Genomic DNA, 16,830 nt, shown 5'->3' with positions numbered 1-16,830 from the left:
ATGGTTGGTTTATAAAAAAGTATTAGTCCTAACTTAGTCTTAGTCTTAGTATTAACCTTTACACTAATCTTAGTATTAGTCCTAAGAATAGGTACACGTTTATAAAAACAATGTGTGGTCCTAATTTTATTAAGATTAACCAATGAGCGATTCGACTACGCGCATGGCTAGTAATATCACAGCATAATACTTGTTTATTATTCTGTGGTAATGTTATTTTATTTGTTTTGTTGGTGAGTGAAAAGAAAAATATAACCTATTACTATGGTAATGGCGTATTGGCGACCACCATAGACAAAGACAGGAGGCCACTATGCTACGAAATGCAATACTTGTGCATGCGCACTTCTCAGATCTTAGTCTTAATCCTAGAAAAATTAAAAGATGCGAACTTTCAAGGTCATGTCTTAAGACCTCCTTACGACTAGGGATTTTTATAAACCGATACATTACATTCTGTACATTTAACTTTTTAGGACTAAGATTAAGGCTAAGACTAAGACTAAGTTAGGACTAATACTTTTTTATAAACCAACCATTATAAATTTACGTGTAAAAAAAGAAAAATTTTGTGCAAAATTTAAACTTGAGTATTAAATCTTGTATTCAACCAAGAGTGTCGAAATGGACAGGACGTTAAAATTTTATCAACAAATTAAAAGGAAAGAAGTGCAAACATCTCAAAAATAATTACCTCTAAATACTTCAAACGAAGTGAGTAAATATAATGACAATTACATTTTATATTTTATTTACCTTTTATCGTTCGAGATATAAATCTTTTCTTTATGACATATTAGTCCCATAAATCATAGAAGTAGGCAATGGATTTGCAATATCCATAGATAGAACTACCGTTCATTCCTTAAAATTCCTTGTGTACTGGTACACAAATTTCTTGTCGCTGCAGATTTCTAGCAATAAACAATACAGCCATAAATTACCGTTGCAAAACTGCCGACTTGTATCCGAGACGTGGTAATTTATCTCCTGCGGCGTATTTAAAAGATGGATTTGAGCCAACAAACTGACACTCCCATTACATTTACTATGTGATTTTGACTTATCACAATTTGTCATCTACAGATTGTGGCGTTTCACATTCACCTTACATAAAACTCGGCGAGCATTAATAATTCAAAGCCGTGGCCTACAAACAGGAAGTCACATAAGGTCGAATTAATAACCTGAAAATTTATTGATATAATATTTTATTGTCGAATGGCCTGTCTCGATTCTAACAGCTCAATATTTCAGTTTCCGAGTGGAATTTATTATGTGTAAATTTGTGTTCATAACCACTCGTGTATACACCGAAATGGAGGCGATGAGAGCTGAGATTTATCAGAAATATTTCTGGAGAAGCTTTTGATCTTACGAAAGAGCGAGGCTAAATAACAGTTTGTAATTTTTTATTACGAGTCTGTAATAAATTGTACAACGTTGCTGACTCCTTCTTTAAAAATAGTTATACAGGGTATTCTTAAATAACATCACTTAATCTTCAGTCAGAAAAATATTTAAACTCTATTCCCAAACTTACTTTATGACCTCATGACCTCAGAATATTTTTTATGTATCGGGATGTTTTCTAGATTCATATTATAGGTTTTCATTGGGTCATTTTGCGTATTTAAAAAAAAGTAATGGTCTTAAACCCTTGGTTTATTTGCCTTTTAGACAACATTGTCCCAAGAAACAACCTTCTGAAATGGGCATGGATATAAAAAGCACCCTTTGTAGATAATTATGAGATATTGACAAATTCTGACCTATGTGGAATTATATCCAATTAAAAAATTTGGGAGTTTATCTTTCATAGCCGCCAACACGTTTTGTAGACCACCTAGCATGTAAAATTCAAATTTTATTGTTTGTATTTAAAAAGAATTATGCAAATAGTGTGCCGCTCCTCTACATGTCTGATTTGCAAATTTTGATTTATTACATTTTTAACTATGGATGAGATATAGTTTTTTTTCACAGCGTTTTGTATTCTGTGTGGCGTCCTCTAATAGAAGGTCGTGGCTCCAAGCCGAAATAAATTACAGTATATACAGAGATTATAAATTACCTCCTTTGAAATCACACTTGCCTTGGACATGAAATGAAAGTAGCTACTAGCAATTTGTTTGAATTAGAGAACTATTATGTCTGTTTCGTCATGTCAGGTTTTATTATTTCGCTCGTAAATTTATTAATAACGTCATAAATTATTTAATGTTCACAATTTATTAGACCTTACATATCCAGGAAATCATCGGAACGTTTAGTAATAATTAAATTCCGTAAAGACTGCCAGTATTTTATGTGACTTTAAAAGCAATAAGATAGGCGTAAATCTAACATCGCAGATAAGGTAATAACTTTTTGTGGTAGTTGCGTAAATCAACAGCGATGCAATATCTTTTTGTATTAGATGAAAAAGTATGCTACGGAGCTTGTTTTGTCCAACAAACTTCTTCGCAGTCAAGAGCAACTTGAAATAAGTACGTTTTTTTTCTTTGGATAAACATTAACCTTACTTTATTCAATAAATTTTGTTAACATCGTTTAATAATGGAATATACTATATTATACCTAACCGGTGATGAGTTTTTTTTACAGCCTTGGCAAAGAATGTGACATTCCTTGTCAAGTTACACAGAGTGGTTACAAAAAAGTATGTCATTTGCTACTAGTGGAAATATCAAATAGACTTATGTCAAAATGATATTTTCATTTGCTTTGTTTAAAATCCGTTTTATGCTGACTGAGTTTAATATTGAATATTCCACTACTTATCGCCTAGCGTTTTTAATAAAACCTCATTCTCTTCACTTATTCCATTATTAATTATATCTAGATTCATGAAATCCTTGATTGGCTGAAAAAAATATCTGACATGCACTGTACAAACTACTTATTAATTGTAAATAGTTGTTTTCCTCTAAGGTGCCATTAAAATGGCTGTTGCCACACCTGTCTTAATTTTAAAAAAATTGTGAAATTCGATCACCGTGGAATTTTTTAAATACTGCTTTGCACTATCAAAAATCCTAAACCTCTGTATAAGTTCAAAATCCTTATCATAATCTACATATTATATTTTACGAGTCAGAATCAACATTTAGATCCCTTTGAAGTACGTCTAAAAATTTATATAATTTAGATCGGTCTTAAAAGATTTACTTAAATAACTTTATTGTTATTTATGAACAAGTAGCATTATAAAAATAATTCACCCCACATTCAAGAATTATCAGTTTATTTGTTTTTCCTTTCATTAAGACAAAATTGGGCTTTGAAAATATGTGCAAAAAATTCAGAGGCTATTAAAAGACTTTTTTAAATCAAAGTTTGGTTATATCTCTCACAAAATGTATGACCTAAATTTGACTTAAAAAAAAAACACTTCAATCAATCAACCCCTGCATTAATGGCACCTTTTTTCAAAACACCCGATATATTTTAACTGGCACTGTTGTGGACAAAATGTATTATTTCTATGACAGAACACTAAATTTAGTATTTAAATATGTTGTTAATATTTATTTTGCTTTATCGTTAAGTATAAGACTTTATTTTTTTTATACTTTTTCTAAGTAGTTCATTTGAATTAGCTATAAATTATTAAGGGGGTACCACTTTTGCGCTAACAAGTTTCAGTCGTACTACCTTTTTCTTAATTACAAAGTTGGAAGCAGTCACAGTGGTAACCCCTGAACGAATTAAACATTAAATATTTAAACATTGCTAACATATCAAACACTTTAGGCTCGTTTACCTGAATATCGTCCAGGTGTACCCCCAGAACAACTGTCGCCTGATCCCGAACACACCAAAACCAGAGAGGAATTGCGATGGGTCCCAGCCATGACTCTGGATTCGGACCTTCTGATGTACTTACGGGCCGCTAGGTCTATGGCAGCTTTCGCCGGCATGTGCGACGGAGGATGTCCAGAAGACGGCGCCAATGCCGCCTCTAGGGACGACACCACAATCAATGCCTTAGACGTGGTAAGTCGGACACGCCACTTGTTTGAGTGAATTGCTAGGCGGGAATTTTTTAGCTTCACGATTCCGGGTATGACCCCGGAAAGGCACTGCAGGCGCTAGTGAAGTGTCCCGTGCCGAAAGGGATCGATAAGAAGTGGAGCGAGGAGGAGACGAAGCGTTTCGTGAAAGGTCTGCGACAGTTCGGCAAGAACTTTTTCAGAATCAGGAAAGATTTGCTACCTCACAGAGATACGGTAAGTTTGTTGAAGTGCATAGATTGTTTTTCTACTGTCGTTTTTTTGACGTTTTTAGCCTGAGTTAGTAGAATTTTATTACTTGTGGAAGAAAACGCCGGGTGCGAATAACAACAGACCCCATCGTAGGCGTAGACAGGGGTCCCTGAGACGAATTAGGAATACTCGAAATAGTAGAGGAGGTAATGCTTCATCTAATGCAGGTAAGTTGTTTGTGTTGGTGGTGGTGGCCTAAAAAATTGGAAACCGTTTTGATCAGAAGGTTCTTTGAAATAGAAACAAAAAGGTACCCCTGTGTTGATTCGATATAGTGCTTAGAATGGTGTTGTGACGCAACAATAACAAAAATAAATATTGATTTGCAACAAAAATTTATTATGTCTGAAAATATTTAAAAAAATGTCGATCATGCTTTTTTATATTACAGAAATTTAAACCATCCGTTCTAAAATAAACATGTAACTGTTCACAAGTGAAAGAAAAAAATTAATTTTAGCAAGTTATCTACTTTTTATGATTTAGATATTTTGTAGTTTCGGAAACTTAATTTGGTGGGATATTTAAAAAGGGATTAATGTCAATAGAATGTATTAATATGAGTATTTCGCCAAGTTAAATTTTCTAATTATGTGCATGCAATTTTATCTCTTGTTGGATTAGGTAGTAGTAGATTTAGTACATTAGAAATACTGCATTTTTGTATGGTTCGGGTTTTTTAAAGAAAAGATACTTCTGATCACAACTATTCTTTATTATCTCCTGTTTCTGTCGTTGACTAACTTGAATTTCTTTCAATTTAAAATATGCATTGCATATAGTTATATTTTTTAGGCCACCTGTAAGATATATAGGATATTTTTAGGAAATAGATCACAACTCGTTTTGCTTATATTTCACTTTCTAAAAACTTCACATAATTACAGTATCCTATGTATTTTTGTAGATCAGTAGAAGTAGTTACAAAATTTAGATTATAATTGAAACGGTGTTTTAAATTGAAATTATTATCTTGTTATTCTAATTCTGCAGAATAACTATCATGTTTTTAGTTATTTAAGAACATAAATAAATATATTTTTTTAAATTTTGAAAAGTTTTTTTACATTTGCTTTTAATTAATTTCCTTAGTTTTTTCCTTTTAAATATAATAATAAATAAACCATTATATTAATTGTCAAATTGTTAAAAAATGAAATGAAATTGTTGTGATAGTTATCCTAACAGAACAATATTTCATGATTTCTAACAAATTTTTGGATTTAGCACGCAATGCACCACCAGAAGTTGAAAATAACAGACCGTCGCCCCAGCCAGGCAAGGAACCGGGCGAGACAAGCTCTGTAACTGAGGACGATAATGACAGCGAAGACGACAGTGACAGTCGCGAGGCACAGTACCGTTGCTCTCATTGTTTCACCACAAGTAAGTCGTATTTAATGAACAGTTTTGAAGTTAAAAAGGTTATTACAATAAAATTATCAACTTTAGAAAGTGGGTTTAAAGTAACAAATTCTTTGCAGGTTCAAAAGATTGGCAACCAGGCGGTAAGGACAGACAGTTGCTCTGTTGGGACTGTAGAGCCCACTACAAAAAAACAAATGATTTGCCACCTCTTACAGCACCACCTACAACTGGAAACACACCACCAACTACAGGTAGAATATTTTACATCGTAACTGTAAAATTTATAAACCTCCGTACTATTTTTGATTTAGAAAGCCCGGATGCGAGCCCACAGAGAATGCGGACGAGAAACAAGGCGGCGAAGGAACAGACGACAAACCGCGCCAGACCTAAACGTGGCGGAACGGAAACACCCGAACCGAAAACTCCCGTTAAGCAAAATAATAATAACGAGAAGATAACGCCGAACCAACCCAACACCCCAGGGAAGAAGAAGGGCAAAACGGACAAACCCGAAACGCCGAATAAAAATCGGAAACGTCAACAAGAAAATAGAGTTGAAGAAAACGAGTTGGAGGAGAAAGATCTGGGTCTACTTAAGAAAAAACGAGAGAGAGCGGAGAGTCCTTCCAGCGTCACGACCGATTCTGAAACAGTGAACGAAGACGTGGAGAACACCGAAAATGATAACGATACGTCGGACGTACCTCCGCCTAGCTCCACGACGGTTGTCACAACTCCCCTACAAGCGATGGTAAGTTATGCGCAAAGCGTTATAGAATTCGTTGTGTATTTTTTATACTTTTCAGGTAACGACAAGCATCGCCCCTGCAATGAACACCAACAACAACATAATTACCCCGGAACCCCTTCCGAAACCCATTATGAAACCAGACATACTTGAACCGCCAGAGATAAAACCGTCCATACAAGCGACCGCGCCAAACAGTACCAGTTTGCCAGTTATCCAGTCAACTAAACTACAAACGCCGGCCAATATGGAACCGATGCCACTCAACGTATCCATTCGATTACCCGACGACATAAACGAGAGGAAGAACCTTATCAAACGTAACTTAGACAACGTCTTGGACATGAAAGACATCAAATACAATCCGGACGGTATGAAATATAACTCGGACAACATGAAGATCAATCCAGAAGCCGTCAGGTTCGCTCAGCAGGAATATAAAAGGGAGCAGCAGCAGCAGCAACAGCAGATGAAAAAGCAGGAAATGCAACCTAAGATGGAAAAGGAAGTAAAAGAAGAGACCAAAGAGTCCTTGCCTCCGCAGCAGATACCGCTCGTTCCCGAAAAACCGTTCAAAACCGAACTCATAATACCAAAAGTCCACACCATAGACAAGATAAAGGAGGAGATGGATTCCTCCAACGAGGCCATCAGCATGAACCCTATGATTCTGAACCCTAATCTGGACGGCAAAGACGAAAACATTTACAAAGAGAACATATTCATGCCCCACAGTAAAAACATCAAAGAGCCGATATCATTCGGAATGAAAGATCCGCCGCTGATGAACCACCTCCAACCGAAACACGGTCTAAACCTGAAGGAGCCCCAGGTGGAGAAACACAAAGAGCAGATCATCAACATGAACCATTCCAGTTACATTTCCGATAAGAAACCGGATCCTTACGGCTACCAAAGCTCGCAGAGCTCCAACAAAGACTCGACCCCCACCACCGCCGCCACCATCAACAGCGTGAACAACACGGTGATAAAACTAGAACCCAGAGACGAACCGATGGAGCTCACGAATCAAAACAGAAACGAACCACCACAACCGTACGGCAGTATGCCGCAACCCCTCAATATACCCCAGGTTATCCCGATGTCGCAGCAGATCCCCGCCAATCTCCGACAAAGCAGCGACAGCCACTACGAAGAAGAGAAGAAGATGGAGAAATTGGAACGCCCGGAAAGGTTGGACCGGCCCGACCGCATCGACCGTTCAGATCGTTCCGAGATGGGACCCATTACCTCGTCCTCGATAGGGCAACCTCCGCTTCCCAGCCTGATGCAATCCAGTAACTTGGTCACTATCGGGGGATCTCAAGCGCCACAGATCAACCACTACGGGTTCATGACGGGCGTGTCTCCATTCAGCCACCCCCAGTCGCCTAGGAACCCGGAGAAGAGTCAGAGTCACAGTCACATGCAGCAAGGCAGCGCACAAGGACAGAACCAGAACGAGCCGCAGAATCTCAAAATAAAGCAGGAGATTCCAGACATCTCTTCCAGTCAGAGCAGTCAAAGTCTGCCCCCGAACCATCTAAGCGGTTTGAATACTTTCACGCAAAACGCGCTGCCGCCTGGACCCGGCCAGACGTCGCATAATATGAACATTTTACCGCCGAGTTCGCAAGGTTTGTCCGCCACCACGAACTTGAATTTGCCGACCTCGGGCGGTTATATCCAGCCTCCGAGTCACATGCAAGGGCAGCCCATGGCGGATCCCCTGCAAAGTTTACGAGACGTTAAAGTAAGTTGTTTACCCAAAAAAAATTTCGATTATTACGGTTATTTATTTATCGTTTTAGATACCCGGTTATTTGCCCCCACCACAGCCTCCGTCTACGCAGTCGTCGTCTACAACCGACCGGAGTGACAGGCCGGCCTCTGGCCCAGCCGTGGAGAACATCAAGAAGGAACCGGAATTCGGACGACCGTCTAGCAGCGGTCCCAGCCCGAAAACGCCGTCCGATAAATGTAGTACTCCCAAAAATAATACCCCGGGAATTCAAATATCGGCCACTCCTCCGCTAAGACAACAAGGTAAGAATCCCGCTTATTTAAGTCTTAATAATTATTAAGTGGGTAGTTTTGTATTATAAGCGGGACGGGGAAAATAATGAAAACCGAATTTACATTAATTTATAAATTTAGCAGTGAAGACACATAAACACACTACCGTCATTAAACACTGCAACAAATAACTTTTTGAGGTTATACTACATAATTTTTACACATTTTGTTAAAATATAATGATGTTAAAATTAATAAAATACAACACTGCGCAATACAAATTCTATTTCGATTCCAGTAGAACCTATACTTCACGCAAAAAAGCACTAAAGTACTGCCATATTATAAAGATCGTATAAGCTAATAAACTGAAATGAAAATAAATGTAATAATCTGAAGTGGTGTGTGAAAGGAATGCTTGACATTGAGATTCACAAACTAAATGCAGTGCTTTAAAAAAAATGGTATAGTTGTTACGATGTCAATTGGAACCAAATTAAAATACAACTCATAAATTCTACGGAATCCGTAGGAGTCCTGAAAAATTTTGCCCTCGTCTAGATGTACTAATGCAAAAAATTAAAGGGTCGAAAGAATTTCCTAAATTTTTCTATGATTTTTTACAGACTGTATTTATGTGAAAAATGGTCATATCAGAAATTAAAAAAAACATTTAGAAACTAAGATTCTAGTTTTTAGGAGCTACGGTTATCATCCAATTCTAACAAATAGCGCGACCAAAAATTTTTTTTTGTCTTGGAAAAATTTTTTTCAGCTAAGCCAGCTAAGCTTGTTTATTCAGCTTCAATTTCCTTTTTTTCCCAGATTTTGACCTCGATTCATACCGTTTTTTGAAACAAATTTCTAATTAATTTTTGTGCAGTCTGTAATCACTTAAAAAACAGTTTTTTTCAAAGCTACCCTCTTCTCTGAAAAAAATAAAAAGAAAAATTTTTTGTTTCATCAATTTTAACGTTATTTGCAGTAAAAATGTGAGAAAACCTCAAAAAATTTGTTTCCCATTTTAATCATGGTTATGTGCTTAAGTTCAAAAAAATGTAACCCTTTAATTTTTGTTTGAACCAAAGAAACGGTTCTCTAGATCGAGATGAAACTTCACAGATTTCATCTGGGTATACCGAGCTGTAAGTCATGCTTAACATTAGTCATTTCGTGAATATTTCTAATTTAGCCGTCAACTTTCTAAAAAACCAAAAATTACCCTTTTTTCCCCGTTTTTTAAAATTCGTGTAAGACGAAAAAAAAAATTCCGAAAAGTTGCGGCAGCATGCTATAGGAAATTTATTCCAGTTTTCAAAAGTGTCGTTCAATTCTCTGTACGACCATTTGTTGCCGACATATCGATGGTTGAAGACAAATGGATCCTTTTCCATTAAAGGTCTGATATTTCGATAAAAATGGTCATATCGAAATTTAAAAAAAAGGAAATTGAAGTTGAAGAAACAAGCTATCTGGTCTTAGCTCAAAAAAAATTTTCCAAGTCCGTGAACTCTGAAAAAAAAATAAAAATTGCAAAATTTTTTTGTCACGCTATTTCTTAAAATTGTATGATATCCGTAGCTCCTAAAAAATTTCAACCGAAAGGTCTAAAAACTAGAATCTTAGACTTCAAAATACTTTTTTTTTAAATTACGGATACGACCATTTTTCACCTAAATACAGTCTGTCAAAAATCACAGAAAAATTTCGGGAATTCTTTTGACTCTTTAATTGTTTGCATTAATTTATACTATATTCTCTATAGCTTATACTATAGTAAGTGATATACTCAAATTTTTTTGTTTCTTAATTACACGACAAATTGTCGTTTTTGATATCTTAGTTAATTCGCTAATTCATTTCCTAATTTCTTTATCACATTGTTTACTATTTTCCATTTTCAAATATTCATATATATTTAAAATAATACATTGACTTTGTACATGTAAACCTTTGTTTTTAAACTCCAGAAAGCCATGCTAAATTAGTAGATAATTACATATAATATTTATTTTAATAACTATTACCCTTTACTGGTTACGATATGAACAAATAATAATATCAACTAATCTATACTAATATTATAAAGAGGAAAGATTTGTATTTTTGTATGTATGTATGTTTGTTACGAATAAACTCAAAAACTACTGGACGGATTTCGATAATTCTTTCACCATTAGAATGCTATATTATCCCTTAGTAACATAGGCTATATTTTTTATATCCCAAAATGTTTAAAATAAATGTCCACCCGTGCGAAGCCGGGACGGGCCGCTAGTAAATAATACATATTATACCAACAACATACCCCGTCAAGCAATGCTCTGCACTGCACTGGCATACCACACTCTACTCCAAACTGACGGAATAACATACAAAAAATTTTAACGACCTAGTGGACCAATACATGTTTGCTTTGTCGATCAGCGTGCCGTCGTCAATTCTACATCAGACGAGTATAAATTGAGAGACAGATCATGGCCAAAGCATAGGAAGATATTTCAAGAGTGCAGACGGACCTGTGTTTTAAGATTCACATGTTCCAATTGATTTCGTAATAACTATAACAAATACTTTTTAGTAAAAACATGATTTTAAAAATTATTTCAAATCTATCAGATCAGTGAGTATTTTTAATTTTTTATTACGTGCTTTTTATAAAACAGCCAGTTATTATTTTAAAATATAAATTAGTTTTACTTACAGTTAGTAAAGAATATTTAATAAAATCATGCAAAAAATATTAAGCTCTTTAAAATGTTTAGCGATTACTTAGCAGCATGTTGGCATATCACATCAGATGGATTGATATTATGTACTTCACCTAAACTATAAAGGAAACGCATTAGGCGGTTACGGTCCAGTCATTTTGCGGTCCGTTCTAGGTTGAGCTGATCGCGATGTTTTCCAAAATCAGTCGCATTTGGCAATCGTACACAATTCTGCTCGCGCTCTTCTATAAATAGTCGAGATATTGTTTTAGTAGTTAAAAAAATTAGTTATATGGAAGAAGAAGCTCGTCTCGATCGCATCGTGGTCTTCCAAGATTATTTGGAAAAGATCGGTAGAGAACACGATCGAGACTAGCATGGTACGCAATGCGACGGGACCGTGACTGCCTAATGCATTCTCTCCTTTAGAGAACTAAAACCTCCTGTTTTGAAAAATACCAAAGAAAATAGACGATGGCAATTATAGTGGACAACTCTCTTGTTTTTTTTTTTTTTTTCACATTTCAATAAAAGGACCCACTTATCTGTTTTATGAAAAATTATAAAAAACGTTTAATTTCTTCAATATTCTGTTATTTTCCCAGGAACAAACTCGCCGCACACCGCAGTAAACCTGATAAGCCCCAGTTCTGGTCCTCCGACATCCCTCTCGCAGCCGCACCCTCACCAACCGCACGGTCCGTCGTACGGGTCCATGCACCCCCCTCATCATCTAGTCCATCCCTCGTTTCTCCACATGCAATTTCCCGGCCATCCGTATTCCGGTTATCCGTTCTCTTACCCTTACCCCTATCCCGTTCCGCCCCAACCGCACCCAATACCTCCTCCAACTAGTCGTCCGGATATGGTAGTCCCGCCCAAGTCCATCGATACCGTCAGTGCCACGTTGATGTCTTCCCAACACAGCACGAGTAGCACGTTGACGTCCAAACGGGAGACGAGGGAGTCCGACGAGACCGGCGCCGAGAGGCACCAGACGCACGAAATGACGCTGACCAACCACCAGAGCACGTCTCACAATAGTTCTGTCCATGCCACGGTGGAAAAACACAATTACGGGGGCAGTCATAGCATCACGATATCGCACAGCACGTCGACGAGTTCCAGTCAGAGCGTTCAGCACAAAGTGAATCAGAAAACCGTGAGGACCAGTTCGCCCCATACTCCCGTTTCCCAGGTAATTGTTAGATGTAATATAAAAGCACTATAACTATAAAGCGTATAAAATATAGAATGATAACGGTTCAATATTATGTGTCTTGTATTAAATAAATGAAGTGCCGCTCTCTATGCACAATCAACGTCGATCTATTTTCTATCTCTGCCTATTGCACTTATAGTACGTATAGGGAAATGCTTTTTAGTAAGTGTAAACGGACATATGTAGTACGGGACGTTTTAAAACATTCTTATATCGCACACTCGGCCCAAAAAAGCGCCGATTTGCTGGACAAAAGACTCTTCCCTCGGGCCCCGCCGTCCCCACTTTCTTGCTTAAGGGTATTTCGGTTGTGACTCTTCTGCGCCTTCCTACCTAAATTCCCGTTTTCCCCAGAGCTCCTCGGGGGGGTGTGGCCTATTTTTCATCAGGAACGCAGACAGAACAAGTCCGACACGCCTATCCGATGAAATCTGACGATGGCCTCGTAGATTATCGCTCACGGAGACGTTCCCGGGACTTGGGAGTCACAGCGGGGCTTTATTCGGACGTCCGAGGTCGTTTTGTGTTGTCTGCGATTGATATCGTAGCACGAGAACGGAATTTGGCTTTTCAACGTTTTCTTCAACTTCCCCAGGTCAATAGTCAACAGTCCCCAGGTTTGCAATCTGCAGTACCGCGGTTCGAATTGCGCACGGGTACACCTTTTTTATTTTATCTATTTTCCATGTTATTTATTTAAAACTATGCAAAAAATACTCATATTTATCGACCCGATGCCTTTTTCATACTTTTTCTATAGAACCTTCGCCCTTGTAATGTTTTTTTCGCGTTTTCATACTTATTTAGAATATTAAATCACGTATACACGAGGCATAAACGAAGCCAATAACTGCCGTTATTACTGGTTTCGTATGGTGCGCTTTAGCGAAATTCCGACGCGACGGCTATGATCATCCGATCGAGTCTTGAACTCTATTAGTTTTCAATGACGAAGTTTTTTATCTAATAAACAAACTGTTAATCATTTACTAATCGAGTTTTCAGAAGATTACTACTTTTACAGAAATAAATGTAAATAAATCTGAATCTTAAATAATTTCTCGATCATTTGCTTACTGTTATTTCTGTAATAGCCATATACATATGTATAATAAATAATTTCTGTGATACAAATTACTAAGGCTGTCAGACGCATTATTTATCAAAAAGGAACAAATTAGGAATTAATTACGCAACATCCGCACGATAACAAAGGCAACAGTATACTAACCTGACGTGAACGTGAAAAGCATTCTGAGGCAGCGGCTCACGCATGGCATGGTTGACCCGCTTGGCACGCCATTGAATTGTGGCTCTCTCTGATAGCCCTACAGATTATTTGCACTTATCTTTCAAAAACTAAAAAAAATGCTATTTTCATGCAGTTCTCATGGACAAACGTAGAAACAAAAAATCTCAAACCAAAGTGAAATTCTTTGTAAAAAGTTGTACCTAGTAGCAATAATTAAAATGGGTCAAAGTGCCGGTTTTAGCAAACAGTCTATTGGTCATAAACACCCTAACCTATCTGATGGTATCACTTTATAGAAAACACTTAAAATTTAAAAATAAAATGTTTTGAAAATATTTTTTCTTGATAAAAACCTCTAAAAATAATAGATGTTATGTTTTATTATCATTTTTCCATATTTTCTATATCTCGTTACCTCCTAAACTGATACGACTATGGATTGTAAGAGATTCAAGTAATAATTCTTTATGATGACGGATAAAATAAATTTTCTATTCCGTTTTGGTTTTCAGAGTTCCTCAACCACTAGCTTAAACCACTCGTCTTCATCTTCAACGAGCAACCACCAGCATACACATCACCACACTCACACGCACCACGACAGGATGTCACCCGGCAACCAACTGCTGCGGCACAGTATGCATAACAAGCCCCCAACGCCCCAGACCAACCCGCATCACCTTATGATCCAACCGCCCAACATGGGACACCATCCGTCGCCGCTGGGTAGGTCCAATTCAATTTCTTGATAATTGTGTCGTATAGAAACAGATACTTCAAGTTATCTTATGTTAGAACGTATTATCAACGATTTTTCAGGCCCTCCGTCGATGGGCAGCAGTTCCCTGGACGCCCTAAGGGCCCACGCGGCCCAAGCTGCCGCGAATATGCAGCAGTCCAGTAATATGCACCCGCCGAGCACCTCGCCGATGAATCCTCCCCCTAAGCCGGTGTCGGACGAGATAATCAAGGTCGAACCAGATCCGGGTCCGTCGACTCCCGAAGAAGAGAGCCAGAGTAGTCCCGTAGCCCCATCAAGGGGGCCTTCGCCTGAACCTAGGATCGAAGATACCGAGTGTCACAGAAGTCAAAGTGCAATGTAAGTATATATTTAAACAAACGATTTTCGCAGTACCGTTACCGAAATCTTCTGTTTAGATTTTTGCGGCATTGGAATCGAGGCGATTACAATTCGTGCACAAGGACCGATCTCACATTTAAACCAGTTCCCGATTCGAAATTAGCGAGGAAGAGGGAGGAGAGGCTGAGGAAACAGGCGGAGAGGGAGAGGGAGGAAAGAGAGCGAGCCCAACAAGCCCAACAGAGGAAAATCACGACTCCCGAAAAACCAGATGTGAAGCCGCCGTCTAGGGGTCCTTTGGAAACGGTTTCCTCGCCTTACGAGAGGTTCCCGAGACCCGGTTTTAATGATACGCCCGCGTTGAGGCAGTTGTCGGAGTATGCCAGGCCGCACGCTGGATTCAGTCCAGGTGTTTTTTTGTTTTATTGTTTTTTTTTATAATTTACAATGCCGTTGTTAATGGCGCATAATCGTAAACCGTTGACTTAAATTGAACATTTCCTAGGTCACATGCCGAGGTCTCTACTGCCCCCGTCTCATGTCATGGACCCCATGCTACAGTTCCAGTTAAACAGCATGTACGGTCCAGGTGCAAGGGAAAGGTAAATATTTTGTGTAATATTTGGTATCCCGCAAGGAAAAAGTCTAGGCCCACTTAGTCTTTGCCGACTTATAAATGATTTTAGTGTACGCGTTTCCGATAAAACATGTTTTGTCTCTGCAGATTGGAACTGGAGCATTTGGAGAGAGAAAAGAGGGAACGTGAGATCAGGGAGCTGCGCGAAAGAGAACTCAACGACAGAATCAAAGAAGAGATCATGAAGAGCGGTATGCGAGGGCCGCCAAACCCAATGGACCCCCATTGGCTGGAGCTGCAGCGGAGATACGCTGCGGGATTGGCGGGCCCAGGAGGTACGTGTTTTATAGGTGATTCTTTTTATTACTTAATACCTATAAAAACGTATTTCAAGGTTTTTCAGTGTTGGCACGGTTGAATTTTAAATCGGATTAACTTTGTTTTTTTTTAAGGACCGGCGGGACTTCCGCTGCACCACTACGCCTTGTACCCAGGAGGCGGTAGCGCGCAATTGTCCCAAATGGAAAGGGAGAGGTTGGAGAGGCTGGGCATTCCACCTCCCGGAGCCCCGGGGGGTCCCGGTGGCCCGCCGCCGGGCCACCCACACCACCCCGCCCATCAAGCGCAATTGGAAGCGGCGGAGAGGCTGGCCCTTGCTACAGATCCTATGGTAAGTGTCACAAGCTACATATTTCACGTGGAGAAGTCAAAAATTTTAGTAATGTACTATTTTTGGAAATACAGGGTGTCCGGAAATTATTAGCAAAAAATTTAGAAGTCAATTCGACTCGTAAAAGTTATGGTATAAGTTTCTATGATATTTTTTTCTAAAACGATACTATTGGAGTTACATAATGTCAAAATTTTTATTTATTTATTTATTTATGACATACATTGCCCTACAGCAGCGGTATTCAAACTGTGTTCCATGGAACCCTAGGGTTCCCCACAACCTCTCTGGGAGTTCCGCGACTCATTCAAAAAGCACATTCGCAGCCACACAAAAAAAAAGTTGTCTACTTTTCATGCGACATATGTTATCCGTAGGATTTTTGCCTCCTGATGACGAATCCGGTGTCAGAATTGAGCTATCACATCACAGGAATTTCCTAACCTCAACAAACGGGTAAAAAATAGCAAAAATTCACGAAAAGTGCTAGGAAAAATACAAAAAAAATGTTTTCTATATTCAAATGTTCATTTATATGGTTAAGACCCCGCCGAACGTGAATCCGCAGTCAGAATTGATGGTTCTTTTTCTAACCTCAAAAAAGGTCAATTAAGGTCATATCACGGATTTTCACGTTTTTGAGGTTAGAAAATGAAGAATCAATTCCGATCGAGGATTCATGTTCGGCGGTGTCTTAATAACCATATAAATGAACAATTGAATATAGAAAAAAAAAATTTTTTGTATTTTTCGTGAATTTTTGCTATTTTGACCTGTTTTTTGAGGTTAGGAAATTCTTGTGATGTGATAGCTCAATTCTGACACCGGATTCGTGATCAGGAGGCAAAAATACTGTCGATAACATATGTCGCAAGAAAAGTACAGACAACTTTTTTTTGGTGTGGCTATGTTAT

The 16,830-nt window shown here is 38.1% G+C and overlaps 1 protein-coding gene across 5 annotated transcripts in view; it reads left to right on the top strand.

Moving 5' to 3' along the window:
• LOC108904280 (arginine-glutamic acid dipeptide repeats protein) overlaps window positions 1–16,830 on the top strand; it is a 100,303-nt gene that overhangs the window by 73,735 nt on the left and 9,738 nt on the right. For 4 of the 5 annotated variants that reach the window (XR_001964227.2, XR_001964229.1, XM_018706834.1 and 1 more), the window contains exons 3-17: window positions 3,757–3,999; window positions 4,053–4,232; window positions 4,291–4,435; window positions 5,496–5,654; window positions 5,753–5,887; window positions 5,948–6,390; window positions 6,446–8,140; window positions 8,199–8,433; window positions 11,720–12,312; window positions 14,101–14,314; window positions 14,384–14,687; window positions 14,747–15,078; window positions 15,175–15,271; window positions 15,394–15,596; window positions 15,699–15,916. Coding sequence is in view for 3 of the 5 variants with exons in the window: in XM_018706834.1 (XP_018562350.1) it covers window positions 3,757–3,999; window positions 4,053–4,232; window positions 4,291–4,435; window positions 5,496–5,654; window positions 5,753–5,887; window positions 5,948–6,390; window positions 6,446–8,140; window positions 8,199–8,433; window positions 11,720–12,312; window positions 14,101–14,314; window positions 14,384–14,687; window positions 14,747–15,078; window positions 15,175–15,271; window positions 15,394–15,596; window positions 15,699–15,916 (5,196 nt within the window). In the remaining 2 variants the exon portion in view is untranslated. The remainder of the gene's footprint in view (window positions 1–3,756; window positions 4,000–4,052; window positions 4,233–4,290; window positions 4,436–5,495; window positions 5,655–5,752; window positions 5,888–5,947; window positions 6,391–6,445; window positions 8,141–8,198; window positions 8,434–11,719; window positions 12,313–14,100; window positions 14,315–14,383; window positions 14,688–14,746; window positions 15,079–15,174; window positions 15,272–15,393; window positions 15,597–15,698; window positions 15,917–16,830) is intronic. The other variant, XM_018706808.1, reaches the window with a different exon arrangement.

Source organism: Anoplophora glabripennis, unplaced genomic scaffold (genome assembly GCF_000390285.2).
Source record: "Anoplophora glabripennis isolate ALB-LARVAE unplaced genomic scaffold, Agla_2.0 scaffold13, whole genome shotgun sequence".
Taxonomy (NCBI): domain Eukaryota; kingdom Metazoa; phylum Arthropoda; class Insecta; order Coleoptera; family Cerambycidae; genus Anoplophora; species Anoplophora glabripennis.
The sequence above is the reverse complement of the archived record's forward strand: the minus strand, read 5'-3'. Positions and strand labels throughout refer to the sequence as shown.